The sequence below is a fragment of the Sabethes cyaneus genome, chromosome 2 (genome assembly GCF_943734655.1).
Source record: "Sabethes cyaneus chromosome 2, idSabCyanKW18_F2, whole genome shotgun sequence".
In the NCBI taxonomy this organism is placed as follows: domain Eukaryota; kingdom Metazoa; phylum Arthropoda; class Insecta; order Diptera; family Culicidae; genus Sabethes; species Sabethes cyaneus.
The window spans coordinates 230,968,439-230,990,107 of NC_071354.1; the positions used below are offsets into that span (position 1 = coordinate 230,968,439).

The following is a 21,669-nucleotide window of genomic DNA, read 5'->3' on the forward strand; positions in this document are numbered from 1 at the left end:
CGCAACTTTATCGGCCAATGATTGGTGGCAGCCCGAAAACCCGGTTGAAAACGGTCATTTTAAGCAAGCGCCGTGATCCCGCGGTTCTTTTGAATTTGAGTTTGAGATAGCGTCGTTTGCACAGCTAAAATGAAGAAAAGCTGCTGAGTTCGCGCTTGTGTGACGGCTCGCGAACTCAGCGCATGTTCTGGCCGTGCGTAAACGTAAACGCACACAACTACATCGTCGCATGGCAGTCCGCGATGCAGCTGTCAAATTCTCATTCATGAAACACTGTTCAACTTTTGTTTATGTGTGGGTGTCAGCTGCTGCTCTGGTGGTTTTTTCCTGCGCTGCTGCACTGCAAGCAAGAGTAAATCGGACCGAGCAAAGGAAGCATTTTTCTGCTCGTGCTCCGTGCAAAACTGAGGCCAATTCCGAACCGTTTCGAAGTGAGTGAATTTTTTCCAATTAACAAGTGACGAAAATCTTTTGCCCTTCCGCTGGAGTGAAAAGTTTCGATCCCGTTCAGGTTCTGAACCGGATATAGTGTGTGGCTTTTAGAGTGTGTTTGATCGGAACAACAGAATGGAGGAAGTACCCAATCGTGGGAATATTATTTTTGTGAAATCAGTCTGAATGGTGCTGATTCAGTAAGGGTGTTTCGATTCGGAATTGACGGCGATGACCGTCATGGTGAGGCCTACGGAGTGTTATCATTCGCTAATGCAGGAAACAGTTCTGAGTTTAAGAATGTGAATGACAAGTGATTGATTTTTGTGGTGAAAAGGATAGACGGAAGTGGCCTAGTAGCTTCATCTGTGTGTCACCAATTTGTGCAAGCCCGGAAAGGAAGTGCTGGCACAATTGCGGCTCTCGTTTGGTGTGACGTTTTCGGATTGTTTTTGTCATCGTAAAGTACAGCTAACTTTATTTCGCTTTATTTTGGAAAGTCTGAACCATCTGCTTTCGTGCGTGACCAGGGATGTCCAAAAGATCACTCAAAAAGCCCATCATGGTGGTGCGGAGTAAGAAACCAGCTATCATCAAGGATGGCGTAATTACGGTAAGTTAGTTTTTTTTAGAGCTTGTTTGTTTTGAGCGGAAACAGCATCGTCAGTTTGTTCAACGGGGCAGCAGCAGGTGCCTACGTTGTTTGTGGTGAGCCTCTGTTTGTCCTCGTGTGCCTGCCCGTATGCCATACTCGGGCATGCCTATAGTCATTTTTGTGCAAGCGGAGCAGAGCAGAGCAGAATGCGTCATAAAGTTGAGGCCCGTTTGTTTGGAACGAGACGGTTACCAAATAATGACTCAAACTATCGGTAACTGTGGGATCACGCAATAAACTGCTATAACACAAGTTTATTTTACCAATACTCTATTTCTCTACTTAATTTACTATGAATAAAACTAAATGTATGCCCCGTAAATGATCCCTGGCGGAATTCACACACGACTCTAAAAATGAACACAGGCTTTGGTTGTTTAATATTGAACCTTCAGCCCACTGTCGGGCAGTAAATTACACGCGGCATTTGAGCCCCAATTAGGTATCATTGAAGAAGGTTTTCTTATCGGGTGGAGCTTTGTGTTTTGTGTGTGCACGACAAGCACATCTGTTTCGATGTAATAATACTCGAAACGTATCAATTAACGTGACAAGTTCTAATAGAAAGCTGCAAACAAGCTATTGTTTTAGCAATTGATGTTTCTGTTGCTATTAGGTTACTATTAAAATAGTTGTTTGAAGATAGATAATTTAAGTGTTCCAACTTCTAAGTTGTGCACACTTTAAAAATTGATTATTTGTTTTTTGTTTTAAGATCAACGTCAACCCTTTAGAAGTTATTGCTAGAATAATTTTCGTTTGCTGTAATGGCGATTTCTAACATTCAACAAGTATTGATCATAATTCTGTTGTTTTTTGTATAATCGAACCTGCTCTGCATATTTTATGAACTTGCTATTTGTCTGGCGGTGGCCGGACGCGACAGTACAGTTAATTCCGCACGCTAGTTTAATATGCTGCGCCGGTCGTGCTGCGGCTCCGTTCCGTAAAATTTCTTTGCATGCTTTTGCTTGCTTTGCACCACTCATGTTGTTGATCCGTTCGACAACTTTGCATATGGTGTTGAAGGTAGTTTGAAGTTCAAGGCTGCATGGAATTTTGCTATGATAAAAGATGTAAGGAACTAGTTTGCTCTCGGAAGGGGTGAACATAGCGCGTCGTTTGTGGACGGTAAGATGTTTTGCATTTCTGAGCCTGTGCCTGCATCCAGCTGATTGGGATTGCTGTGATTTCTTGAGATTACAAATCACCTCTTTGTCTGAACGCAAACGCAGGCCGAATGCTTTATACTTATTTTTTTTTAATAATGTTAGGTAAAACCACAAAATGAACAAAGATATATGTATAATTTGGAAACGTTATTGCATTGGAAAAAGTATGATATATTACTTCTGGGCTAATCAATAGAACTGCTCGAGAAAACTAAATACACCTACTTATTGGCTTTGTTCCACGTTCAGAGGCATCCGTTGTTTCAAATGCGCTTATCTATACAGATCGATCAGAATTATCTGCGAAAGAGTCGTCGTTGAAGATTGTTTGTAGTCCAATAATACTCAAATTGAAATCGAATCTTTTGTAGACCCCGTTGAACCGCATTGTCATGAGCCTAGCCACGACCATAGCTTGAGCGTTGACCGGTCTCCTTTCAAGAGTCTTCAAATTGAGTAAACGACAGCTTTTTTTTTGTTTCTCGGATTGTTGTTCTTGGATGTTACACTCTCGAATTTCAGACGTCGTAACAAAGCGTTTACCCAGGGTTCATCTTCTGAGCCGGCATGGTTCTTTTTGGACATGTCGATTGATAGTGTAGTTCAGGATATTAGAGAATGTCATTGTGGCAGGCAGAATTAACTTCTTCTTTGTCCAAGACTGCATCCCAGTTGATGCTAGTCAAGGTTCTTCGAATTTCCTTGAACGGGCAAAATCATAATAGACGATCGGTGGTGCAGTAGTCACTTCAAGACGTATGTATTTGTTGACGGACAGTAGCCAGCAAGGCTGGATGATGTAGAATGTGCTTAACAAGCGGGAAAGGAGCCATCCATCACTTTATCCCAGGCAGGTTGAAATTACCCATAACGATTATCTCGTCCACTGGAGACGTCGTTGATGCTATTATCATTACCTGAGTTCATATGAGCATTCAAGATTATGGGATCAGGAGGTTAACACAGTGCACACAAGAACAGCCTTCGGTCTGAAAGCTTTACTCCAACCCACACTTGCTCGATAGGAGCCAATGATCGATTTCGATGAGAGAGGGGTTGAATTGATGATGGACTGCTATCAAGATGCCACCTCCTGTACTTTTGCAGTTATTGTTTAGGTTGCGGTCGCAGCGAAACACGTCATAATTTGGCCCAAATATCTGCCGAGAGCACGTACGATTATCAAGCCAGGTTTCGGTCAATACGGGCGCATACGAACAGATGGTCGACAGCACTCGTGTTCATGTCACCCACATTTTGGTAGTAGCGTTGGAGTTCAGTGCGGTCGTACTACAAACTATAGTTCCTGGTTTTGAAACGATTGACTGGAAGCAGAGTGCCGATCACCAGTGGGGAAGTTCTCGATGCATCCCGGTATCGTCAGCATTTCAGCAACTAAACTTCTGAAGTCGGGGCTCTAAAGAGGCTGGAGAGACTGGCGCCATCGAAGTCGCGTATAAAGTGTCGACAGCAGGGTTTCCGGGTGGTCTAACTGCTGGAGTGATAGGCGGAGCGGCGGACAGATGTAAGCCATACCGCTGGATTCAATCAGGCGTCATCGAAATCCCTAAAAGCGATTCCTTGTAGCCAACTTTCAGGGGTCAAAGCCTCAGTTTTGTATTTCAAGGGAATGTCAACCTTGAAGGACACGAAATTTAATGACTGGAGGTCTGCATTCTTTTTTACTAAGGGAACAACTCGTTTGGCATCCCGAATTTGTAGGCCATCTCGAACTAGTCCTTCAACGACGTCAGTGGTCACGGTAGGGTGGAAACGCGACAAGTACACCCAAAACAAATTGGTTGGGAGACTGACCACACGCTTGTCATGGTTCTCAATGGGTTTTGTACCGTTGACCGGTTTATTCGGAGTCACCTTGACGACGTTTTGAAGGACGATCGCGGCACAGGTATATGCATCGGGGTTGCAGCATTGACCTTGTCAGTGAGGTTTGAAACCTGGTGGTTATTCCTGACAATTTCGTCTTTGAGCTCAGCTCGGCACTTTTAAAGCGAGCGAACTTTGTTAGTTTAGTGCATTCATCGCACATCCAGAATAGGTTGAGGTTTTCGTGGAGAATCTAACACGACGGCAGGCGCTCCCAACATGACGGTGGGAATTACGCTATAGAAGAACACACAGAGGATTGCATTTTTTTTCAGATTGCTTCGATCCTAGTAGTGATGCTTCAAATCATGGAAGTTCTGCACGGATTTCACTGCCCAGTTGCCCGGCATCCTTACGACGTATTCGGCCCAACGTAGCCTACCAACTCTCGCCAGATATACGATAGGGATCGCTCCAAGCAGTGCCTATAGCTCGTGGTTCATACGCCTGCTCCACTCTTCGATTTCCGTTTGTACCTTTCTTTCAAATACGGCACCTGCATGTTTGTCTTCCGTGGGTAAAGTTACAGTTTCAAGTCTGTAGAGGACTACCGGTCTGGTTAGGATTTTATACCTACATCGTCAGCTTTGTGCGGCGGTGTATGCTCCTTGATCGGCGTCTTGCCGATATCCCGAGGTACAAGTTGGCCCGTTTTCTACCTTGAATGCGTCGTTGACTTTCCTTACCCGTATTGTTACCAGCGGACCACTATAGATCAAAATAATGGTCGCAGGGCTCGAACCTTCCGACAAAAAAAATTGTCGGCAGTGACCAGAGATCTCAAGTATATGAATTCATCAACCACTTTCACTTCATCGCCGTTAATAGTTACTGTCCGTGGGAGGCGAACATTGTTGTCTCTGGAGCCCCTTCCTACCATATATTTGGTTTTCGACGCATTGATTTGTAACCCTATCCTTCGTTTTTAGTCTAGCGTAGATTGCCTCCGCCATCCCAAGGTTTCCTGTAGCGATGCCCAGATCGTCTGCGAAGCCTAGGAGTTGGTCTTGCTGAAGATCGTTTCTCTCGTTCCGATGCCCACTCGCCGGATCACACCTTCAATAGCGATGTTAAATAACCTACAGGGTCGTGACCCCCCTTGCAGGAATGTCTCTGCGCGATTCGAAGGGACACGAGAGTGTACCTGAAAAACGCACGTAGCACATCAACCGTCCTAGGGTAGTTTTCATCAGCCGCATCAGTTTCTCCGAAACCCCGTTTTCTGGCATTATATGCCATAGCTGTTCGTGTTCAACTGTATCATATACTGCGCTGAAACCTACGAAAGTATGATACGTGGGTACGTTCTACTCCCGACCTTTCTGGATGATTTACCGGAAGGTGAAAATTTAATCTATAGTAGCATGGGCCCCCAAAAGTCCGCCTTAAACTGGCCTACGAATTCCCTTGCTATTGGGGATAGACGACGCAATAAAATCTGGGAGAGCACCTTGTAGGCGGCGTTGATCGGCATAATGCCGCGGTAATTGTAGCAATCGAGCCGAACACCTCTTTTATAGATGGGACCAACCACATCTTCTGTGCACTCCTCCGGTAGTTTCTTCTCTTCCAATTATCCAATGAAGCGCCGTTACTAGTGTTTTTTGACGTAGGACTACGTCTTTGTTTACTATACTGGGACTGGGTAGCACTTTGTGAAAACGAAAATAGGAGTGTAACGTTTGAATGAAAGATTTCAAATGCTAATAACTACTAAACTACTGAACGAAACTGAACAATTTATGTGTCGTCGGATAGATAAACTGACCAGCAATTTTTTGGGGAGGGGTGGATAAGAGAGCCATTTTAAGGAGGGTGTAAGAGGGGGGGGCTCCAATACAAATGAGACACAAATTTTCTCAAAACTCGAGAACTAATCAAGCAAATGGAACCAAATTTGGCATGTGGGGGTTTCAGAAGACAGGATTTTTTTCTATGGTGTACTGAGACCACTTCCCCTTCTAAGAGGGGGGGGGGGGGCTCCCATACAAATGAAAAACAAATTTCGTCAAAACTCGAGAACTAATCAAGCAAATGGAACCAAATTTGATATGCGGGGGTTTTTGGAGGCATGAATTTATTTTGTGATGGTTTGAGACCCATCAACCCCTGTGGTAAGAGGATAAGGACTCTCCACTCTCATACAAATAAAACAGAAATGTTTGCGTATGTGCCATATTTTCTGCTATGTAACAAGCGGTAAGCTGTGAAAGTAAATCCTTCTCGAAGCAAAAGACAGTCAATCGACGCCGCTAACTTAAGTGTCTACTGCCATTCATGCCAAAGAGAAGGACATTCGAATGGCACTTCATATTTGCGATGAACGTGCTTTAGCTTTAATGTTATTTGTAATCAATGGCCCTTTTAAAGGCCACAAGCGAGTTAAAGTAAGATTATCGAAACATGTCAAGCTACGCATAATCATATTTAATACAATAATCTATGGGCTGGTCATTCATTACTATTTCAACCTTGATGATGCACACAAGTGATTTTTAAAATAAATCTCTATGCCTCAATGGTTGCAGGCGTTGTACTTATGAACCCCCGTCCACGTATTTTTAAAGCCACCATTGCATTCAATGAAGAATTGAAACTGAATATTTTGCTCTTCTCTTTTAAACATTCACTTAAACAATGACACTCACAGATTCTTATAAACATGCATATGCCAGAAATGCAGTTTACATTAGTCTTCGATCTAATGATCTGATATAATCCTACGTCACCTTTTCGTACAACCCTTAGGGCTGTATACCTTGTAGTTTTTTGCTATTTTTGTAGAGCTCTGTCAAGAGTCGGTGCTTTCCAGCTGATCGTTTATTATTCTTCAGATGCCTGATTTCTTGACGGATCTTTTGGTATTTTGGCTTTTGGTATTTGATGCTAATTAACCAATGCATATATACCCGGTGGCATTTTATTCAAGGTTGCGGCAGCTCGGCGCATGGGATGACTGTGGAAGTGTATAGTTAAATCCGTGAAAGTGGCGATAAAGACCGTGTTCATAAGAACGGTGATAACAACGGCATCAATAATTTTCGAGGTATCGCCGCTTTGTGTGCGGCCTCAAAACTATTCGCAAAAGTAATTTTGGAACCAATGTTCTACCACTGTAAGAAATTCATTGACGATTCTGAACATGGATTCATGCCACCTCGATCCACCACAATGAATCTCCTTTCATTTACTATTTATGCTACGTTTTCAAATGTATGCAATTTACATCGACCTCTCTGCTGCTTTATAAGTTAAATTATGAAATTGCGACTGTCCAAACTCGACAGGATGAGACTTGGCAGCATTCTACTGCTCTGACGGAAGTCCTACTTGGCTGATCAGTATCTGGCTGTTGCAATCGGAGAATCAATATCCAGCGAGTTTATTGCTACATCCGGTATTTCACAAGGTAGTCATCTAGGCCCGCCCATCTTCGTGCTATACTTTAACGATGTAAACTTTTCGCTACGTGGGCCCAGGCTTTCCTTTACTGATGAACTTAAGGTCCATCTCGAGGTCAAAAAAGTAGAAGACGCCATGTTCCTGTAACAACACCAGGAGAGTTCTTCTATATGGTGTAAAGAAAATAAAATGGTGTTCAAGTGTTCAGTTGTGTCGTTCTTCAAGATAAAACGGCCAATCCTTTTCAGCTATCATCTAGGTGCTGAACTGATTGTAAGAGAGTCCTGCACCAAGGATCCTGGGAGTCTTCCTTGACTCACAGCTCACCTGCAAGCAGCACATTAGCTGCATCGTTGCTAAAGCGTTCCGCAGTCTTGGCCTAATCATAAAAACTGCGAAAAGCTTCACCGATATAGGGTAACCAACCTATGTTGGACCCCATCAGCAGCTGTGCTTAATTTGGACACATCCATTTGATTTTGCTATAATTTGCTGGAATTAGTACTGCGCGCAAGTCCGTTCGACGCTGGAATTGGTATTGGTCTGGAATCCTCATTCTCGGTTAGAGAAAATACAACGCAAATTCATTCGATTTACCCTCCGTCACCTGCCATGGAACAACCCATTCCAGCTAACCTGTAAAATGCCAGTTAAAAATGATTATGATTAAAAGATTAACAATTATTCTTATTGTTCTCTGTACCTTGCATACCTTGCACGTTTTCTTGGCAGTCTACTTTTTAGTTCTTTTTATATTTGACTACGATAAAACCGAAACGATGTAAAGAATTCCGTCACTAGTCTTTGAGTGTCAGTCAGCTATAGTTCTTCCGTTTGAGAATTTCTGCGTCACGTTATATGCTCGAATATTTCGTCTACCCCACGGTTTCATACAAGACTTCAGTTTCGAATAAATTCTCACACAGTAAATCGATATAATCGGTTAAAGGGAAAGGCTGGTTGCGCTTTTTTTCAAACAACAAAATCGATTAAGGAAAAGGGATGGTTTTGCAGGTTTACAATGCGGTTTACTTTCAGGATATCAACCTAGACCATATGCAATTGAGTGGGTCAGAAGGAATGGGGTGTAAGTGACAAAAAGTAAATTTCGAGAAAATCAGATCCAAAGTTAATATCGTCTAGAAAATTCGTCAGATTATATAATAGAAAACTAATGACGCACTGTGGTTGTGTTGGCTTTACTTTATTAAATTATATTGAAATCTTGGAAAACCACTTTGATTTTCGGGATTTATAAGATAGTTTTGAAAATGTTATTTGCACTTACACCCCTTTCCTTCCCAGTATGCACTTGTACCCCTTTCATTCCAAGCGATTATAGGGAATTACTACTTGGAGTGAAAAGGGTGCAAGTGCCAATCTTGGAATCATATTACAATCGTCTTCATTGAAAGGTAGGTTAGCGGGCAGGCAGCAGTAGTTCAGGATTTTCTCGCTACGTGGCGCTAGTGCAGATGTAATATTCTTGTATAGGCTGTATCTTACGCTACTGACTATTTAGAAAGTTGCAGTCTTCTTGAAGGTTGTTCAAATGACTGTCATCTCGGAAATGACACTGAAAATAGTTCAGAATATTCTCAACGTGCAGCGCTAATGTATATGCGAACTCGTTTTATTTGCTATAGCTTATAATTCATGTAATCTAAGGTATTACTTTCTTAGGCAAAGTTGTTTGAGTAATAACCTCCTTGCAGATAGTATAGAAAATAGTGCAGAACTGCCTCACTACGTGGCGCTACCGTATATGTAATATTATAGTATACGCTGTAACTTACGCTACAGATTACCTAGAAAGTAGTGGTCTTCGAGAAGTTTATACAAGTGATTGTCACCTTCAAGATGGTATGAAAAATAGCTCAGAATTTTGTTATCTGCGGGGTTAGCGTATATACGTATACGTTTTATATCACGAAATAGAAACATCGTTAGACATCGATTTTCCTCTAGAATTCTAATTATATGTAATCCCTGATTAAAAAAATCTCATTGTTTGTTTCTCGCGACCCCCCCCCCATTCCTTTCGGTGGTCTGATATCTTAGAATCGAAATCTTCATAAAATATTTGTAATTGCCTAACTTCAGAACGGCTGTACCTAAGAAATAAGTTTATATGACGAAATTTGTTCAATTATTCTCGGCTATAGTGGTAGCCTGCTTAGAGCACTCTAATTTGTTTAATTTGTTATGCGAAGAATTTGATGTTTTTTTTTAATTTTACAAAAATAAGTAATATTTGGAAATTTTTGAGAAATTGTTAGAATAAAACAAAAAATCCGATAGAGTGCCCATTAGTAGCTCTTCGCCAGATTTTAGAACATGTTTTAACTTATCATTAATAAAAATGAGACGAATCTGAGGGGACATGTTTTGAGATAATTCACGTTTTATGCTTTTTATTTTGATTTTGCAGTTTTTTCTTTCAGAGTATTTTTTTTTGAAAATACACCTAATTTCTTTCAACTTTTCCGTTGACGTCATTTTTAACAAATAAAGTAGTTTTTAAGATATATTTTGAAAAAAAAAAAATATTTATAAATACGCCTTTTTGAAAAGTAACTCCAGACGAAAATAATTATGTTTCGTGGAAAATGAATCCTTGCGTAGCTTCCAACATATCAGCAAAATTTCATCCCAAAATATTCGAGACAAACCGTTTTGTTAGTTGAGATGGCATTGCTCATATAGTGCACTTACACCCTTTTCCTTCCAAGTGAAAACCAACTTTTATTTTTGCTGTTTTTTCATGATTCTAAAAAAAGTCATTAAACGGTAAAATTTTGACGTGAATTTTCTAGCATGCATAAAACCATGCTCAAAGTATCGTTTCCTACCATTATCTCGATTTTTTTAATTTTGTCACTTACACCCCTTTCCTTCTCACCCCCTCAATTGAAAGGAATAATTCCTGACCTATTTAGATGGAACGATTCTGTCACTTTTTTCAAGAGTCGAGGAAACCGAAATTGCCGAAGTATAAGATTATCGTACCGCTAGTAGGCTAGTAATATGCGATCACCACAGATAGATCAGGAAGCCAGACAGTACAATAAAACTTGAAATTCTACTTAGAATACAATGCAATTAGGTCCCTGAAATCTGAAATGACGATTAGATTAGTACGTATTGAACAGACGGAGAGATTAAACAATAAAACGCATATCAATTATGATTCTACTAACTTGCATCCTTTGCAATTTTCGAAAGTTTTTCAAACATTTCAATTTCTTATTTCAAAATCTGATTGCGAAATCAGACAAAATTCCGCTTATAGTCAGTGCAGATACTTGATTTGTTAAAAAGTATTCATAATCGAGCTGATAGACCAAACCATATGATTAAAACATGATGGTTTGATCGTCACTGAAAAATTCTCCGAAGCATACGGTCCCATGTAGTCAGCAGTACTACGCTTCCGAAATAAATCGTTAACAATAGTAAATTGCGTTGAAAAGCACGTATTTCCTTGCTACCGTATGCTTCAGATTTGCATTTTAACAAAGTTAGTTTTGGGAACAGTCTTCACGCTCAGCTGTAGGCGGCGTTGGGAACAGCGTTTTCAGCGTCCTGTGAGAAAAGCTTATTGCTGTTCGTTTGGCCTTATTCTTACGCATAGATGACTCAAGTAAGAACTTTTTGCTTAGGCTTCGATCATGTGTATAAATCATAAGGGAAACCTACTATTTAGGATTGGTTAAGAAATAGAATCCTGCATATTTTATTTCCATTGCTTTGAACCGACTATTCGTGATAAAACAGTTTTTGTTTGAGAAACTCAACTCGTGCTGTTAGGGTGACCATTTTCTGAGCAGCATTTGTTACAAATCATACGCTTCATTTGAGGAACTGAAAATAATCAAATTGAGAGAATAAATGGCCTCCATTGTGCTCCTTCCCAACCAAGCACTGTATGCAGTTGCCCCTGAACGACACTCTTCTAAACAGCTGAGCTCGGCAATTGGCCGTCACGTGATTAACAGTAATCAATTCAGTCTGTCGACGTTGTCGTTCCTCTACTGCGATGAAGCATGTACCTATAGCAATGCCAGTGGCAAGCAAAATTGAATGGCTTGCATGATGTGCAAAAAAGTTTATATCTGTCATTGTTATTGCCGTGCGCGTGTTGGTGACCGTTATTCATCATTTAACGTTGAATTATTATCTGAGCTAGCATCGTGAACTTTTTTGCCGGCGACGTAGCATTCGATTCGAATGCTTGCGAAGTTTTTTAGAAGTTTTCCTACCGTCATCGTGGAGCTGTTAAAGTACGGTCAATAATTTTAATATATGTATTTACTTCATGACATGCATGGCTTGTTTGACAAAATTTATTACTGATTCATGTAGCCCAAATACGTCAGTGCTGCTTTGCTCATTATCAAAGCGCCACCGTATGCTAATATGAATCATCGCATAGGTGGGAAACCACACATGTCGTTGCCCTAACATGAATCGGAATGTGACTACTACTTGGAACTACTCGAAATTGTCCACATGTGCTCTGCTGTTTACACATCGTTGCTCATTAGCATTCGGCTAATGTGGGAATGAAAGCACCTGACCGCTCCCCGCAGGAGTGTCCATCAGCCGATAATTTCGCTGCGTACCGGCCATATTCTCGTTATCAATCCAGTAATTGCTGCTATTTGGCGTCCCTAGCGTGAAGTTTGATTGAGCAATCAATTGCTTTCGGTTGGATTGGTTTTGTCCTTCGTTTTAATTCCAGAAATAGATTCTCCGTTCTCGGCTGGTGGTTGAACTGACATTGGTTGGGACAAAGTTATGGCATTTCCCGGTTGCATTGGTTCGGCGCACTATCGTGCGGTGGCTTGAATGGCACGTGTAGGTTGAATCTATTACTATAGAGAGATTATGACATCGTTTGAACTTACCGAAAAGTTTCAACTACTTCATCCAGTCTGACCTGATTCGAATGAACGAATTGAAAATAAACTAGATTGGAACAGTAGCTTCTCATAAATTTCTCCGATGTTGGGTAACACGAGAAACGGGCAACTGTATGCAACCTGCAATGTTTCCCATTCCCATCGGCCATCGGAGGTCGAATTTGTTGGCTTGCGGGTGTGAAATAAATTCGCCACGAAATGTGACTCTGCAACCCGAAACATCGGTTGCTGACGTTCATGTAATAACAGTACCAATACTCCGTCGTCCATTGTTTCAAATCGTTACATTTTCGACGTGTGCTGGCAAGTAAGGTACGGCACGGGTCGCCTGACTGGAGGTCATCCGAGATTTGGCAAACCATAAATCAATCCAGACATATGCCAAAAAATGTCTTTCCTGTACATGCGATTCCGTTTGCGCTGGTGATGTCCACTGCAAAACTGTTATTTAGCATGTCTTGGTGAATGATTATCTTATCACTAATTTGTAGCGTCGATGTTAATAGGTTTCAGACTGTCTGCTTGTGTGTTAATTAATTATAGTGCTTTTAGCTTGCTGTAGAATAAGTTTTGTTCTCTCGAACCTCAATTTTATTAACGTCCCATCCTATTGAGGAAACAGCGTTTCAAGTGTGCCAACACTATCTACTAGTTTTCCCCATCCGAAAGCAATAGTTGTGCGCCAGTTAAAACCGGAACCACACGTGTCTCACGTTTGTTATTGCTTTTTCTATCACCGCACACCAACAACGTGCAGTGGAAGTGGAAGATGTTCCTCTTCTGGTCGTTTTGACATTGTTGCCCTGCCCATCAAAACTCACTGCACGAGCGAGAGGAATTTAAATAAGTTTTCCCAGCTGTCGGCGGCGGCGGGTTTAGCGGAACAATTTCAAAGAATCGTTCGCCATTAACGTTCGTAGTGGTTATGGAGCAGGTTGCATAAATTAAAACTTTTTAATTTGCCATTGTGTGCGGTATTCAGAATGGCCAAAAATGACGTAACTCACATGGCGGTTTAGCTATAATAGTGTCATTCATTAGGGAAATCCCCGGTGTTTGTTAGCCGCATTCATTCGCCACTACCCACATTCGCAATTATTCTGTTAGGTTTCCATTGTGCTGATAACTGTTCGTATTGTAGGTCAGGTCAACCACACGATGATTGGGTATGTGGCTTGTTTTGCATAGCTTGATCACCACCCGTACGATAAATGCCCCATAGTGAGCGACTTGACCAATTAGTGTCAATTGTGGGGACACTGATCTACGGTCTCCTCCACAGGCAATAAAGTTGGAAGAAGTGTCACAAATTGAGCGCAGCCGCACGACAATTTTTGCTCCGTTTTAATTTTGATTTGAGTCTTATGATTTGAATAATAAATGTGGTCTTGTGTTTTCCACAAAATCTTTTACACATCTTTTTTGTTTCCTTACCAACTAGGGCAATATTTTTTGCTCATTAGGCGACCGGTGGATGTATGCAAGTTCTCAATTTGAACTCTAAATTTAGCAATGATTGGTAAGATTACTTTTAACGTTTTGCCCGTATTTGACATGACAATTCCGAATGCAGAGTATGATTGACTATGCTTACTTACTTACTTGAGTGGCTTGCCGTCCTAAGACAAAGCCTGTTGAACAAGGGTTCTCCAAGGGGCTACCGCTCTACAATTCCTCGGGCACCGAATACTCTCCGCCAGCTCTCTCTCCACCTTTTTTAACCATCTTGCTCGCTGCGCTCCTGACCGTCTTGTTCCTACCGGATTCAAGACGAACACCATCTTTGCAGGGCGGTTGTCCGGCATTATTGCAACATGCCCTGCTCATCGTATCCGTCCAGCTTTAGCAACCTTTTGGATGCTGGGTTTGCCATAGAGCTGTGCGAGTTCATGGTTTATCCTCCGCCTCCATACTTCGTTCTCCTGTACGCCGCCGAAGATCGTTTGCAGGTCCTCCTCGAGAATTGTTCATGTTTCGTGCCCGTAGAGAACAACCGGTCTAGTAAGCGTCTTGTACAGGGTGCACTTTGTGCGGGGACTTAGTCTGCTCGACCGCAATTGTTTGTGAAGCCCATAGTAAGCACGAGTGTAACATGTTGTGGATTTTACGCCGAAATTTAGATAATAAATTTTATTTGCATCAGATTTTTAATGTTTGCTCAGCTCGACTAAAAGGTTTGCTCATATGTGAAAAGTTTCGCGAACGTAATATTTCGGGTAACGCCGGAATATAGGCAACGCTCGTACTGTATAAGTCACGTGCGATGATTTATTCTAATGGCATGCGTGCAATATTTCGTATCATGAAAGTAAAGCTCGATAAAACATAAATTGGTAACGACCACTAGATGTCACTTTAGTATTATGCTGCTAAAGGTGTGCAAGAGAAAATAAGGTACTCATTTCGCCATACTTAAATTAGTTTATCCGTTTAGTGGGCGCAGCCATGCTGTCTAGAAACCGCCAAAATTTAAATAAAAGAACCGAGGTTTCTTTATTAAAATATTCAAGCTACTCGTCCATTTCGCTTACGTATCGGCTGGTGAACAGAAGTTCTCAAAAGTGCTATTGAGCTGTTTAAACGAATATTGTGCTATTCAAGTTTAAAATAACCAAAGGGTTATTGTGTTTTTTTAAATAATTAAACCAAGAGTTATTCCTTGGATTGCTGGAAAAACCTTAAAAGTGAACTCTGTTCAAGTGTACCGGGATATTAATCGTACAAAGGTAAATTTTGAATTCTTGTTAGACTTTTTGTGTAGTAATTCACGTATTTCCGTTCGCACGGGACAGTAGCGCTCCATGCGCTTTTTGTACGGAATTCTTTTTTGCTGGATTCTGGAGTGCTACGGTCCACTTTCCGTTCCGTTCGTGTGTGCAGTTAAGGCCCGCCTTCGTGGCAGTCAAACGGGGGCGTGTGGTGTTTTACGTTAAGTTTGCGTTGCGAAAGTGTACACGGCGGTCGTCAATTGCCGCGCGTGTTTTACCGGCCTTTTTAACGTTACACTCCGTGGCCGAAGTCCGAGAGCCGACAATCAGGACACGTCGTCAATTGCGTGCCTTTTGTCGAGTCTGAGGTAGGGGTTTCATTCCGTTTCGGGAGATCTATCACGGAAACGCAGTACGTGGGGTCTTCCGGGCACGTTGGTCCCTGCCAAGGACAAAACCCGGGTACGCATGACCCTGGTCATTGTGTCGCTCTCGTGAAGAGTAAAATCGGAAGCCTTCCGTCCAGCCGAACCACCCTCCGCACCTTTAGTTTCGGCCAATGCACACACGAACATCTGGCGACGAGTCAACCGCCATCGACCGTGACGTCGCCATCTTCGCCGTCGACCAGGACAACGCTAGCCATCGTCGAGCATCGTCAAAAACCCTGCGCAGGTATGTGATACGTTTATGGCCATAAACACAGTGCTAGAAAACCTACAAACAATTGTCCAGCCCGAACGTTATACGGTTACTGAATACAAAGTTCAAGATATTTATTTTACGTTTTTCATTCGTACGTTTGAGCAGAGTCCATTCTAAGGATCACTCACTCTTCCTTTCGTTGCCTTCACTTTGGTATTTCAGCTTCGTTCCGGGTCGTAACGTTCGCGGGTTTGGATCTAGTAGCATACCTGTTTTTAGCGGTTCTATCGCACGGCGGTGCGAAGCGGTTCTCTTGGTATCTATTTTCAGTTGCGTAACCCCTGTACCGTTCTAGCCGACCCCTGAGAAACATCTCATGCTAAACATTAGTCGGGCAAACCTAACACGACTGGTGGTCTCTCGGGTTACCGGGAGTGGCGCATAAGCCACCAAGTTTAAAGTAGAAATTTCTTAAAGGTTAGTCTACGAACGGTTACACGAGTTCCGTTGATAATACGCCTCCGAATCCCACGGCTGGTATCATTGTCCGCCGTTACCAGTGCAAACTCATCGCCGTCTTTAAATATATCACTGCCCAAGCGGCATCGAACAGTATCGGTTCCGCTGGCCACCATGTACTTTGTTTTAGACGTATTTAATCTTTTCTGCTTCGCGCTTTAGTCTGGTGTACAGTTCAGCCATCGCCATAGATGTTCTGCCGATAATATCCTTGTGATCGGCAAAGCAGACGAATTGACTAGATCGTGTCCCGCGTGTTGATATCCACTCGGTTCATAACACCTTGAAGCACTATGTTGAACAGCAGGCATGAAAGACCAACACCTTGACGAAACCCTTTGTGTGATTCGAATGAACTTGACAATCCACCCGAAATCAGAACACAGCACTGTGTACTATCCATCGTAGGTTGCCAGGGGAAGCTGTTCTCGTCTATAATTTTCCATAGCTGTTTCCGGAGGATGGTATCATATGCGGTTTTGAAGTCAACGAACAAATGGTGCGTGGGAACTCTGTATTCACGACCCTTTTGGAGGATCAACTGCAGTGTAAATATTTGATCCGTTGTAGACCGACCTTCGACGAAGCCGGCTTGATAAATTCTGTTCGCAATTGGTGATAGCGGGCGGAAAATGATTTGGGATAGACCTTTATAGGCGGCATTGAGAACGGTGATAGTTCTCACAGTCCAACTTGTCGCCTTTGACTTTGTATAGATCGGGCAGATAACCCCATCTTTTCACTCCTCCGGTAGCTGTTCCGTATCCAAAATTCTAACAATTAGCCGGTGCATACAAACGGCCAGCTTTGCTGGTCCCATTTCAATAAACTCCGCTCCAATGCCATCTTTCCTAGCTGACTTGTTGTTCTTTAGCTGCATGATTGTCTCCTTAACTTCGCCTATTGTTGGGGCTGGTACCTCTTCCCCGTTTGTTGCACCGTCGAAACCGCTTTCCCTGCCGCCATGATTCTTCGCCTGGGCGCCATTCAGGTGTTCGTCGAAATGCTGCTTCGACCAATCGGTCACCTCACGATCATCCGTCAGAATATTGCCATTCTTATCCCGACACATTTCGGCTCGCGGCACAAAGCCTTTCAGTTTTTGGTAGAACTTTCGCGTTTCCTGAGAACGATACAGCCGCTCCAGCTCTGCATATTCCTGCTCTTCCAGGTAGTGCTTTTTCTCCCAGAAGATTTGGTTGCAACGTTCTTCTGTTTGTGTCTTTCCACGTTCTGACGTGTGGCACTGCGCATCTTGGCCGCCTGCGCAACGTTCTTCTCATCCATCACCCTCCTACATTAATCGTCAAACCAATAGTTCCGCTGATTCCGGGCCACATGCCCGATGGAGCTCTCCGCTACACTGGTGACGGACGGCTGTTTTGTTGGGGTACAGTTCTCGAAAGGGGCTTCAGTCTCGCTCTAAATCATCTAGTTTACTATAGGTAGTTTTTGGTGGTCTTGTTATTGATTAATGTTTTATGGAAGAGTCTAAAATTTCTCGAGTTCGCTTAGTTTTCGAGTTATGCAGAAATTTGTGTTTCATTGGTATGGGAGCCCCCCGTCTAAGAGGGGAGAAGGGTTTTAAACCACCATAGAAAAAAACGGTTTCATTTACTTGATAAGTTCTTGAGTTGTGCAGAAATTTTTGGTTTATTTGTATGGGAACCCCCCCCCCCTCTCTCTTAAAGTGGGGAGGGGTCTCTAACCATCATAAGAACCTTCACCGACCCCAAAAACCGCCGCATACAAATCTTCATGCTGATCAATTCAGTAGTTTCCGAGTCTATAAGGTACATACAGAAAAAAATTCATTTTTATAGGGCACGGGAGGGTATTTGCGGCCCATTAAGCGATTGCTTCTATTTTTTCAGCCTTGGCCCAGTTTTAGTGAAAGAACAGGTGGTTTTGGCATTCTTTTGATAAAAAAACAGTAGAATACTTACATTACACTTTTTGAAATGGTCATCTTGGAACCTGTCTTCAATCATAGCAAGCTGTATATTGCCGAAACTCAGCATGGATTTTTACCAAAACGTTCTACCGTTACGAACCTCTTAGCATTCACAACATATGCTACAGACGCAATGTCCAATGGCTTTCAGACTGACGCCATTTACACGGACTTATCGGCTGCTTTCGATAAAATTAACCATGCCATCGCGATAGCAAAGTTGGACAGACTGGGTTTTGGTCCTAACGTTCTACGTTGGTTCCAGTCGTACCTAAGAGATAGGCGTTTGTCAGTCAAGATAGGTGACTGTATATCCAAAGAGTTCTCTGCCTCTTCCGGAATTCCGCAGGGTAGCCATCTCGGACCCCTGATATTCCTACTTTATTTCAACGATGTGAACTTCTCTCTTGAACGCCCGCGGTTATCTTTTATCTTAAAATATTCTGTGTAATTCGGACCACCGAGGATGCTCTCTTTCTTCAACGTCAACTAACCGTTTTTGCTGAGTGGTGCCAAACTAATCGTATGAGCTTAAACAACAATAAGTGCTCAGTCATCACTTTCACACGAAGGAAAATGCCAATTCGATTCGACTATCATCTAGCAGGTAACGCAATCAATAGAGAAACATGTGTTAAGGATCTCGGTATACACCTCGACGAGCAATTATCTTTTAAACAGCATACTTCCTATGTAGTAGCCAAAGCATCTCGTTGCTTGGGATTCATAATGAGAGTGTCTAGGAATTTTACAGACATTTACTGCCTGAAAGCTCTCTACTGTTCACTCGTGCGTTCAGTTCTTGAATATTGCTCGGTAGTTTGGAATCCTTATTACCTCAACGGAGTACACAGGATCGAAGCTGTCCAACGAAGGTTTGTTCGATATGCTCTTCGGCGGTTACCCTGGAATAATCCACACCAGCTGCCAAGTTACGAAAGTCGTGCACAGCTTATAGGACTTGACTCACTGCAAGTGAGGCGAGAGCTTTCCCGTGCTATGCTGATTGCGGATCTGCTAACCAATCACATCGATTGCCCTTCGCTTCTCGGCGAATTAAACATCAACGTCCGCTCTCGAGCTCTTCGCGATGCTGCCTTCTTCAGATTGCCTGTTCGACGTACTAATTACGGAACCCACGGTGCTGTCATCGGTCTGCAGCGAACCTTCAATAGGGTTTCTTCCGGATTCGACTTCCACATTCCACGTTCTAGAATCAAAGTAAATATTTTAAGTATACTTAAGCATCATTAGGACCATCTGGGTCTGTTGATTGCTAACAAATAAACAAATAAACATTCTAGAGAAAGTAGTTATAACATATTAAAGATGTGATATCGGCAAAGTATTTTTATTAGCGAAAGAAAAGAACAGGTTGAATTTAGAAACAGGCCGAAAATACCCTCCCGTGCCCTATATAATTCACAATGATAATATTTCTAGCGGTCGGCTTTTGGGGTTGGCGACGGATTCCCGTTATAAATACTGCGCACGAGCTCTTTGGTCTCGAGGGTTGGGAGGCGGGTGCGACTCTATGCTTTAAAGCTTCTGTTGACTACCGCAAACACCCAGGTCGTGTTGCGTTCAATTTACTTTGTAGACCTGTTTTGGGACAGTGCATAAATGCCAGGGGGATGAAAGATAATAGTTGTTCCATGGGTCGAGCCCTGATAAGTTATTACTGATGGTCTGAGATTAATCTTCCTATTGGTTCATTTGTGGTTGTTTGTGTTGGAAAATTGATGGTGGGAGCGCGGTTGAAGACAACCAGTGTTAGGCGAGGCTGATGAGATCTCCACTTCTTCACTATATTGCATTTTACAACTCAAGTAGTACCAAATGTCCAGGGAAAAGCACATTTACGTCTATCATTTTTCGTCTCATAATCATTATCTTTCTTATCATCATCATCATCATCATGATTATCATCATCATCATCATCATGATTATCATCATCATCATTATATTTAAAATATGACATTCCGGCAGAGAGAGAGAGAGAGAGAGAGAGAGAGAGAGAGAGAGAGAGAGAGAGAGAGAGAGAGAGAGAGTCAGTGCGTGGGGCACGCGCGGGGCCGAATGCCTCCGTCTGCAGGCATAGGTGTCAAATTTTGCACGGCTAAGACGGTACCGTCAAATGAATCAAAATTGAGTCAAAGTGATCGAACCATCCCTGGTTGTGCAATAGCAGGTGGGGCTCGCACTCACGCTTTTTCGGTTACCACCCGAATGTTTTACTCACTAAACTACTGCCGCGCGTACGAGAGGGTGACGTAGAACTGTATATCTGTATAACAGTATCATACATTCTCTAAAATTTAACGAACGACACCTGCTAACTATCTTAAACAACTTGCGAAAAGATTATGTGTTTGTCACAGGTTTCATCAATCATCAAATTCATCAATGAAATCCATTAAAATGACAGAAATAATTCCTTGATTGAAAATATGAACAATTAGAAATAAATAAAATTAGAAGAATAATTAATACAGTTTTGAATACACTATCTGCCTTGAAAAAGTTCAACAAGCATCGTACAGCTCACAGTAGATCACGGTACATTTCCGCCAACAAACGCTATAAAAACCTCAACTTAAAACTTTTTCGAGCTTATCAACGCCGAGTGCAACTAAGTCTGAAAAGCAAACCAAAAATGTTTTGGAAGTTCGTGAATGAGCAGAAACCGCCCAGCTGTGACCGCCCAGCTAGCTTCGAGGTACGATGCTGGTCTAACAAACCAGTCGTCGTATGTTCGAATCTCGGCTAGGCGGTGCTTGCTAGTTAGAGTCAGTAGGATTGTTGCACTGGCCCCGTAATTTTCCTGTACTCTAACAGCCGGCTGCGAAGTCTGTCGATAAAGAAGGGTAATGTCTAAAGACGGTATAAACCCATGGCTTTGCTTTGAATGAGCAGAAAAAAGAATCCGGTTTGCCCACCTCCATGTCTTTCGGTGATAATACAGCTGACACCACTCAAGGTATCTGTGACTTATTTCGCGAACAGTTTAGCATTGTTTTTGTTTCCGAAACTTTAACTAGTGATCAAGTAGAAATAGCTTTCGCAAATGTCCCATGTCACATATCAGTAACCATGCATCCCAACATCTCAAACGAAACAACCAGTAGTACCTGTACCAAACTGAAATGCTCCACCAATTCTGACCCAGATGGAATCCCTGCAATCGTACTCAAAAAACGCTCAAATAGCCTTTCTGTTCCTTTAACGTACCTGTTCAATTTATCACTCGGTTCAGGTACCTTCCCAAAATGCTGGAAGCAATCCTTCGTCTTTCCAGTGCACAAAAAAGGAAATAAGGCAAGCTGCTACAACTACCGTGGAATCGCGTCTCTGAGCTCCGTTTCCCAAT

The 21,669-nt window shown here is 42.4% G+C and overlaps 1 protein-coding gene across 4 annotated transcripts in view; it reads left to right on the forward strand.

The window, feature by feature from the left end:
- The first annotated feature begins 300 nt into the window (after positions 1 to 300).
- LOC128738242 (hippocampus abundant transcript 1 protein) overlaps positions 301 to 21,669 on the forward strand; it is a 74,175-nt gene continuing 52,806 nt past the window's right edge. For 2 of the 4 annotated variants that reach the window (XM_053833236.1, XM_053833237.1), the window contains exon 1: positions 301 to 1,045. In XM_053833236.1, coding sequence (XP_053689211.1) covers positions 965 to 1,045 — 81 coding nt within the window. In that variant the 5' untranslated portion in view covers positions 301 to 964. The remainder of the gene's footprint in view (positions 1,046 to 21,669) is intronic. The other 2 variants (XM_053833238.1, XM_053833239.1) reach the window with 1 other exon arrangement.